At 30.7% G+C, this 9,371-nt stretch overlaps 1 protein-coding gene and 1 long non-coding RNA gene across 5 annotated transcripts; both read right to left on the bottom strand.

The window, feature by feature from the left end:
• Positions 1,709 to 2,609, bottom strand: LOC110270848. 2 transcript variants are annotated; one of them, XR_002360512.1, is made up of 3 exons: positions 2,490 to 2,609; positions 2,036 to 2,366; positions 1,709 to 1,913 (listed from the first exon to the last, which is right to left on the bottom strand). It is a non-coding gene; the product is annotated as an uncharacterized LOC110270848 (long non-coding RNA). The 2 variants fall into 2 exon arrangements; XR_002360511.1 differs by having other exon boundaries at positions 1,760 to 2,366.
• LOC107635856 (mitotic checkpoint serine/threonine-protein kinase BUB1-like) lies at positions 2,758 to 6,488 on the bottom strand. Of its 3 annotated transcripts, none has more exons than XM_021120473.1 (10): positions 6,251 to 6,488; positions 6,027 to 6,165; positions 5,093 to 5,250; positions 4,899 to 4,989; positions 4,414 to 4,524; positions 4,234 to 4,351; positions 3,525 to 3,628; positions 3,371 to 3,442; positions 3,175 to 3,264; positions 2,758 to 3,095 (listed from the first exon to the last, which is right to left on the bottom strand). In XM_021120473.1, exons 1-10 carry the CDS (start codon positions 6,322 to 6,324, stop codon positions 2,934 to 2,936), a joined length of 1,119 nt encoding a protein of 372 aa, XP_020976132.1. In that variant the 5' UTR covers positions 6,325 to 6,488; the 3' UTR covers positions 2,758 to 2,933. The 3 variants fall into 3 exon arrangements, with proteins under 3 accessions (XP_020976132.1, XP_016194895.1, XP_020976133.1); XM_016339409.2 differs by having other exon boundaries at positions 4,234 to 4,321; positions 6,251 to 6,486; XM_021120474.1 differs by lacking the exons at positions 6,027 to 6,165; positions 6,251 to 6,488 and adding an exon at positions 5,335 to 5,532.

Raw genomic sequence — 9,371 nt, 5'->3', positions numbered from 1 at the left:
TTTGTTTTATAAAACATTAAAATTAATAAATAGTATGAAATCATTTATTTGTATTATTTATTATTTGATAGTTGAATTTTATTTAGTTCATTATACTTTAAAATAATAAGACTATCTTTTTATTATAAACATAACAAACAAAAATGAAAAAATGAAAATTGTTGACCTTAAAAGTAAAAAGAAAAGAATATATATATAAACACAAAAAGGAGAATGTGCTTATAGTAAGTTTTGAACCCAAGACCAAGAGTTTGTGGAAAACTTACAACAAAAATAATAACTAATTGAACAACTTGTACCAAACAAAATAAATAGTCAAAGTTTTAGTTTTATAAAATATTTGGGGGCCATGGCCCCATTGTCTTAATGAAGCTCCGGTACTGAATGTAATGTGATTAGATTGAAAATGTAAAATTATGAAAAAAATTATAAGTAATGTGATTAAGTAATGAAAGTAAAATTACATTATTTACAATAAAAGTGTAAAATTATTTATTTATAAAAAAATTACATTACTTTAAGAGTAAAATTATAAAAAAATTAATTTATTTAGAATAAAAGTGTAAAATTATATAAAAAAATTATAAGTAATGTGATTAAGTAATGAAAGTAAAATTACATTATTTAGAATGAAAGTATAAAATTTATTTATTTATAAAAAAATTACATTACTTTAAGTGTAAAATTATAAAAAAATTAATTTATTTAGAATGAAAGTGTAAAATTATAAAAAAAAAATTATAAGTAATGTGATTAAGTAATGAAAGTAAAATTACATTATTTAGAATGAAAGTGTAAAATTATAAAAAAATTAATTTATTTAGAATGAAAGTAATGTGATTAACTATAATTTACTTAGATGTGATTAAAAAATAATTGAATACTATGTACAGTAAAAAATTGATATTATTAAAGGATAAAATTAAAATTTATTTCTATGTATCGATTTTGTCCCCAACGTTTTCGTCCTATTTAAATCCCTAACGTTTTAAAATTATCTCAATTTTGACCTGTTGTCAATTCTATTAACAAATCTCTTAATGGTAAGACAACATTAAGTCAATTTTAAAATGTTAGAGACTTAAATAGAACGATTGAAATGTTAGGGATAATTTTAAAACTTACCCCAAACGTTAAGGACAAAAACAATACTTTTACTCTATAAAAAAATTACTTAAACACATCATCATATTCTAATTCACCAATTATTTCACGTACAATTAAAAACAAAATAAAAACAACCAAAATTGTTTCTGTTTTGATGTGACTTGATGAGATATCTTACTTTCGTATATTTAACAAATATGTATCTGATATAAATTAAAAATATAAAGTAACATGTCTTTAAGCATTTAACTTATTTTGCAAGCTTTTTTATATTGAGTATGAAAATAATTCTTTGTATATAATCACTCCAACTTATAAGTTAATAACCTGAACTTACTCGAGTTCAACCCTTATCATTTAATATATAAATTCAAATTAATACTCAAATTCGACTTACAAGTTCATAAATCCGGTTTACTAAACTATTAATGAGTTAAACTTGAATCGACATGTGAGCCGACTCTGGCGGTCCAGCCCTATCCAGAGCTTGGTGGTGCTCATCAACGAAACTAAGTATATTTGGGCTTTTACGTGAAGCCTATGTCTCTCTTAATATATTTTAATATTCATCTATTTTCTAAACCAAAAAAACAAAATAATATTCATCTATTTTTTTTTTCTCTATTCCTCTTCAGAGCTAAAATCCACTATCTAAACAAGGAAAACTATTTAGATATTACAAAGTTCACACCCAATTACAACAAACAATTATCATATACAACATTAGACCTGCTAAGTGCTAACAGCACTCAGTTCATCCATGTATCTACATGAGTACTTGAAAAGTCAAATTCAGACAACTCAAACTACAAAGGACAATAAATATAAATATTAGCATTAAAGAGGCAAATGTAAGTGGATAAGTGCATTAAAGAGCAGTTGTTAGCATGCAAAATCAGAATCAGAAGAAAAATGAATCGATGTTCACCTTCCGAACCTGTCTGGGATTGCTTGCATTTGGCATTTGTTTCTATATTCCTTCAAATATACATACACATATATATATAGCCTCCTGCAGCTGAAGACAGTTAAGTAAAACGAAACAGGTTCAGAAAGGAATTTTGAAACTCTAAGCACAACACATAGAAGTCCTTTGCTTTGCAAGTAACTCCCTTAGTGTCTTTATCATCTTTGGATCGGAACTTATATAGTCCTGGAAGGACTTCTTCAACTCCTGCAGCAACCTTCTATCATCATTGCCAGGGTATTGATTTAACATCTTGGTGAAGAAATTCTTCCAGAGCGCAACGTTCCAGTAACTATTTGATTCAACAAGCAAATTAAGGGTGCTTCAAATGTAGAATCAAGTTTCCGAATTGACTTCACCAACATTACAGTGAATCACATGACTAAAGATAAACAAAAAGTAAATGGACATATACCGTTTAAAGCGTTGTTTGGGAAGATACATGTAGCCTCCATCAGATGATTCTTCTTTGGCAATCTCCATATAGCAATTATGCAACATCATATGGACAACAACGCAAAGGCCGTATGCATCTAAAGAATATAGATTAAAATTATTTATATATACACATAGTTCCAATAAAATGTCATTTTTTTGTTTGTATAACTCGTCCACTTAGTAGGAAAAGAGTTGATTGTTGTTTTATTTATACTACATAAGTTGATGCTTTGCCAGAGATAAAGGGCAATTCTACACCCAAAGTCCTCCTTAGATATAGAAGTATATAATAACAAGACGATGTACTTAGTCATGTCATCATAATCATTAATTAAGAATGAGAAACCAGCTTTACAATGACATTCTGCAAGTAATAAGGTGCAAGTGAACCAACTAATGGTAACGAATGAGAAGCTTAATTTTACCTAGCATAGCGAATAAGCAGATTATCAGGCTTGAAATCACCATGAATCAAGCCAACATCATGCAAAGTTTCAACCATGTGTAACATTTCTATCGTGTAATAAATACATAAAACTTCTTCCATGGGTTTCCCTTGGACCGCATATGTGTTTATGACATCCTGCATAGTATGTTCATCTTGAATTAACACTATATAACATTGAACAAGATAATAAGGGAAATCAGTAGAAATAACTGACCTGTAGCGTTCCATGAGCTAAATAGTCACAGATGAGTATGCTACAGTCTGCATACAGATGAATTCTCTGAGCCAAACCATAGCTTGACCTCTGATATAGTTAGATATCAGGCAATTCAGTATATGTGGATGTTTATAGAAAAGGCAGGTTGATGGTATAAATATTTGAATTTGATATTGATATTAATATCACATACTTCTCTGCCAGTGATCCGCATATCAAGCTGACGATACATGTAAAATTCCCAAGGGAAAGCTGGCTTTTGTATCTAACATTTAAGGTTCAAAGTACAATCAAATGAGACAAATATCACATTTTAAGAGGAAATGATTCTGAAAGACCATCAGCACCTTTAGCGCAACAACATCATTTGGATCACTGTTGACACAAGCCTTGTATACTTGAGCAAAACCACCTTGTCCAGCGCAACCTTTGATATGGTACTTCCTCCCGCCTTTGGATATCATGATAAGGACCATCAAGAGAATGAATGAAGCCAGTAAAGGAAAAGAATAAAGACTATGAAACTATATGAAATACACTGATATGATCATGTTGTGGTGTCTTACAAGAGATGAACACTAACTGCTGTTGATAATAGGAAAAACCCTTATCCTAGAGAAATAAGGAAACGATGACGTAATAATAGAAAGAACCAAAACTACTCCTAAGATTTTTTATTGAGATACCAAAAAGATATACACTCTTTATTTCTAACAATAGATAAACCTAGTTTTGTAGAAACTATCTGCAACAACATTGTCTTTGGAAGACAAGCTAACAACTCTGGGGAGACATCATAAACTCAGATTCAATGGAAATTTCGTTGCAGGGTCAATTTTTAGCACATATCATGAACTCACAATTTTTTAGCATCTCCTATGAAATTTATGGTATTAATTTATATATGATACAACTGTTCCTATGCCGTCAGAAATACAAGAAGATAAAGCAAGTAAATTCATATATAAATGAATTCTTCAGATTGATCATAAAGCTAGGAGCAGTCAGACAATTACGTCCCAATGATGAAGACAAGAGTAAGGATATGAATATTACCTATCTCTATAACTTTGTTCCTTGATGCATTCTTCAAAGTAGATAAGGCCACTTTTCCTGTATACGATTTAGTGCTCAAGTGATACCCCTGAAATGCATTTATACAAGCATAAAGCACCTGAATCCTTGTCAGATGCAGTAAATGAAACATGTATATAACAAAGCATATAAATATCTCACATAAAATTTTTTAATTGTAGGATTTATCTTCTTCATCAGGTCTTCCAAAATGGAGGAATCCCATGGATTAATGCCAATGTTTCCCAACTCTGTGGATCCCTTATAATCAATCTGAAATTAAAAAATAAAATGAAATATATACAAAAGAATTCTTAAACTGTAAATGCAGTCAGTGTTAGTAAATCTCAATTCAGGAGACACAACATTGAGGAAATATGTCAATCTTGAGGAAATATGTCAATGTGAGAAATAAAATAAATAAATAATGTGTTTTGCAAAGGCAGTGTTTGATTCATCTACTACTTGAACAAACCTTTGGCTAATTGGGAAGCAATAAATTACCTACCAACGATCACAAAGCACAAAGCCTATTCAATAAAAGAGTACAAGGGAGTTGGTGTTTTCTCTATTTTTATTTATCTTTCCTTTCCTACTAGTTTGGCTCATTTTGCCTAAAGGACTAACTTCTTTGTGAATAGGCATACCTTCTGCCTTTCAGCAGCCTTCCAAGTTTCAGATATTCTCTGGTGACATAATGCCTGTGCCTTCTTCAACCACTCAATTGGCTCTGCATTCCTATTGAACATTGACCCAAATAACTAAAATTACAGTCAAGGCACCCCAACTTGAAATATCAAAACAAGCAAGTATTGAAGATTCGACTTAACACAGCACTGACCTGGAAATACCAAGGTGATAGATTGTGAGGGCATCATGGAGCATCCCTTTCAACTCAAAGAAACATGCAGACCACACATAGAGTGAAGCATTTTTGGTACACACATTGCAGTTCAGCATTTCCATGAAAACACTTTCAAAATCTGAACTAACACCCATCTGCAAAATCAAACCAACGGAAGCATGTTGAGTTGTCTGCTCAACAAAAAGTGCTTCAAAACAGCACCATTACAAAAAACTTACAGATTTGTTGCAACTAGACTATGTTCTGCTAAGCATATAGTTTCTTGATAATTTTGCATATAGTTTCTTTTCCTTTTTTTTTTTTAAATTAATCTCCCCCTATCTCTCTAGTCATTGAGCTACCTTCCATCTGATCTATATTCTTTCTACTGGCTAGTTTGTTCTACTAACAAAAAAATGTAAAGCAGAGTTCTACTATTACATGATTGATGTAACATCAACTTTCCTAATTGATTCATATTATAACAAAAACAAAAAATATATATATAAAATTCAAAACTTTTTAAAAGAAAAAAAAAAGGGTAAAGGTGCCATATTAAAACCATATTTAAACTTTTCTTTCTTTTCCTTTTCTTTCAACCAACAGAAGATATCACAGCTTCTCTTGGAAGGTTACAGACTAGTCCCCCTTGACCCAGCCCACAAACCCGGGTCCTCTTTCTTTAAGACCTTAGTTCACCTTATCCAAAATCATATTCAAATCATTTTAACATTTGATATACAACTGCGAGAATCCTTAGCAAGCATAAATTCAAGTAATGTAACCGTACTCTGTTGTGCACTCACTCATGTAGCTAGGTTTTCATAGCTACTATAGCTACCATGGAAAATCACTATTCAATTAAATAATTTTATTCGTCAAAAAGCCCTAACCACGAGATTTGAAACATGAGATAGAACGAGTAGAATACATAGAGGAGCCAAATCTTGAGAAATCTGACGTCGTTTCGGTACTGTTCGCTATCCTTGAAGCTTCTAATGCAATCTCCTAGTAAGTTCAACAGGTTCTGGCTGGAACTGCCGGAACCTTCTAGAGCTTTCTTGACACTCCTAAAATTCACAAAATCGAGAGAATTTTGTCAATCTTATGAGATTTTTTTTTCCTGGGACAAGTTTGTGAAAAGCAGAAAGATACCAGAGGAATGGCAAGAGAGGATCGTCCGTGGCGGAGGCCGTGGCGGAGGTGAGGGAGTTAAAAAATGTGACCATTGAGTTTGAATTTGGAGACTGGGAGAGAAATGCAATACTTTTGCGAATTGCGAGTAGCCGAGTATGTAAACGAAGACAGTCGGAATCGGGGATCCAATGAGAGTGAAGCGCGGAAATTCCAGATTTTGAATTTAGCGGTTGTGTGAAATTGGGTGTCCAATTTTATCTCAGGAAGGTTCTTAAAATGGGACCGGAGTCTCGATATTAGACCGGTCAGTCTACTCAATTAAATAAGAGTTATTTTTGTTTTGTCATGTTAGACCAATTTAATTGAATTTAATTAACAAAAAAATTGAATATATAATATTATTAGTGTTAAATTCGTACTGATACATAAATTTATATTTTAATTTAATATGATAAATCGAAAATAATATTTTATAATCATAAATTTTTTGAATTTAGTATAATATTATTATTGTCATTATATAATATAAACGTACTGAATATACTATTTTATCTTTATTCAAAGTAAAATGTAAATTGAACAATTTGAAATCTATAATATTCTTGAACCATACAAAAAGAGTCCTAAGAAAATAAGAACATATATAATTATAATAATAACATGTAAATTTTACACTGAACTTTATATCAAAAAACTAATGAAAATTTATCAACAACCTAGTATTTTATTAACCTCGTTAGAAAAGCAGTTAACCTCGTTACACATTTCATTTCAAATCTAAAAGTAGAGTTATAGATAAATTAGTTATATCTATCGTAAATGTTTATACAAAAGTGTAAATCATAACATGTTATTAAAGTGAAATACAACTTTTCTTACCTAAATATTATTAAAAACTTCTTTAAATGTGACATTTGATATTGATGACTTTGAATTGCCGTCTTCGTCCGGAATTAGAACTTTGAGTTTGAGGCCACTACGACTCTTAACTCTTGACACAACAACGTAAAGTTGTCCAGCGGTAAACACTGATTTTGACAAGTGAAACCCTACATATGATGGTGATTGATCCTAACTCTTGTTGATGGTCATTGCAAAGCACACTTTAATAAAAATTGTCTCCGTTGAAAGTTAAATGGCAATCTTAAATCTGAAGGGATCAAGTTCATTTTTTGAATGTACACATTATCGTCAATATTTCTACCAAACTCTAATTTTGTTGTTGTCAAGTTCATTAACTATTAACCTTGTCTCATTGCATAAACCTGAAGTCTGGTCTATGTTTTGTAGTAGTATTACCGCAACTCCTAACTTGAAAGTCAACTTGTGGTTGGGTAGTCCCAAACATTTGATGTCATTTAGAAACTCTGGTGTAAACCATTCTTGTTATGCCATTCTCATCAGCTTAACATGTTGTGTTAGAATTTAGATACTCATTTTTTATTCTTGGGAAGATTGTCAAGATGAAATCGTTTGCCTTCTCAACACTCTTAAACGTGGATGCAAGAATTGTCCTACTTTAAAAATAACTGTAATGTGATATGTTTTGCAACAAATTTAGATATGTAAAATCTACCAAATGAGAGAGAAGATCATCAATAGTTGTAATCAGCAGATCATTTGAAATTTCAACTTCTGACCCATGTGTCTTATTGAAGGATTACAATGTGTTCATAACACGCAGCGGAAGAAAAGAAAGTAATCATAAAGATCTATTTTGTACTTCAACTTTATTCCAATAATGAATATATAGTAGATCAGATCTAAATACCTGAGTACGCTAGTAAAAATCTTTTTCTCCTTCGATGGTACAAATGCGCTATGCGTATCCACACCGAGACCAACATTTGCTGTCAACTCCTTGACCAATGGACATCTGATCTAAATTGAGAAACCTCTTGCAACTCTTTGCATGCCATAAAATTCTTCTCCAAGAATCGGCTCACATACATTTATGTGTGTAGAGGTAAAGGAATAAAACCCTTGTGTTTTATTCTCATCTCCGTCACATTCCTTTACTCTTGGCATACATATATATAATATGAGATTTGTTACCGATTTTAAATTTGATTCTCAATTCAAATTTAAATCATATCTTTAAATTCCAAATCTGAATCCTTTAAATTTTATGAATCATATCATAACAATTTAAAACATAATCGATTTGGATCTCATCCAAATTTATAATTCAAATTCAAGAAATTGAATAACTAATTATTCTCAAATTTCATTTAATATTCTCAATTATCATATTATTATTATATTCTTGGTGCTAACAAAGAATACAATAATATTCCATTTGAATTAATATAATTATTTATTTGATCAAATCAAAATAATAATTAAATAATTCTACAGCAAAGATTAGAACACTCGTTAGTGTGTGACCCTATAGGTTCAATACTAAGCAGGTAGTAGATTAGTCATACTAAATTTACTAATCAAGGTTGGCGTCTAGCAACACTCCTCAACGACCCGATAGTATGAAGTAATATATTTTTACTAAGAATCTTAAAAAAACAAAGTATAATTCCCTCCATCTTTCCAACTCTTAGTTAACCCTTAGAGTATGGTTTACTTGTCAAACTCTAACTTGTTACCATTATTATAATGAACTATGAATGACTTAAGGAACTCATTTATTCATTCATTCAATCCCCTTGGCCAATGTTTTATTCATCTCAGTCATTATAATCATAGAGCTCAAAGTCTTTACCGAGAGTTGACGGATTCCTTATTGACTAACCATTAATTCTAAAAGTATTTAAATCATACCCAATATCCATTCAACTAGCACCCTAGGGTATTAGGTGTCCGGAATCAAAGTATAATAAATACATTGTTAATTACTATGACAGTCGCAGGTCAAAGGAAACTCTATTACTATGTTCATCTTGAGAATATTCTATTGACAAATATACGGTAATTATAACCATTAGGAATTCTCAAAGTGAGTCAGTTCAATGGTCATATCTCTATATGCACCATCTATATATATAATTTAATAAATGAGATCTATTAATCTTCATCCAATGAAGACCATTATATATATATTGATCTTTCCGGATTATTAATGTCCTTTGTAATAATCCTATGACCAAGAACAATTTAGATTAAATTATAAAAGATTCATCTCTCA

The sequence above is a fragment of the Arachis ipaensis genome, chromosome B04 (assembly GCF_000816755.2).
Source record: "Arachis ipaensis cultivar K30076 chromosome B04, Araip1.1, whole genome shotgun sequence".
Lineage (NCBI taxonomy): Eukaryota > Viridiplantae > Streptophyta > Magnoliopsida > Fabales > Fabaceae > Arachis > Arachis ipaensis.
This window is presented reverse-complemented; position numbering and strand designations above follow the sequence as displayed.

Coding starts and splice junctions, on each gene's coding strand:
- LOC107635856 (XM_021120473.1), bottom strand. CDS start 6,324: ATGGTCACATTTTTTAACTCCCTCACCTCCGCCACGGCCTCCGCCACG. Junction 4,990..5,092: donor TATCACCTTGGTATTTCCAG/GTCAGTGCTGTG, acceptor AATGTTCAATAG/GAATGCAGAGCCAATTGAGT. Junction 4,352..4,413: donor CTACAATTAAAAAATTTTAT/GTGAGATATTTA, acceptor ACAAGGATTCAG/GTGCTTTATGCTTGTATAAA.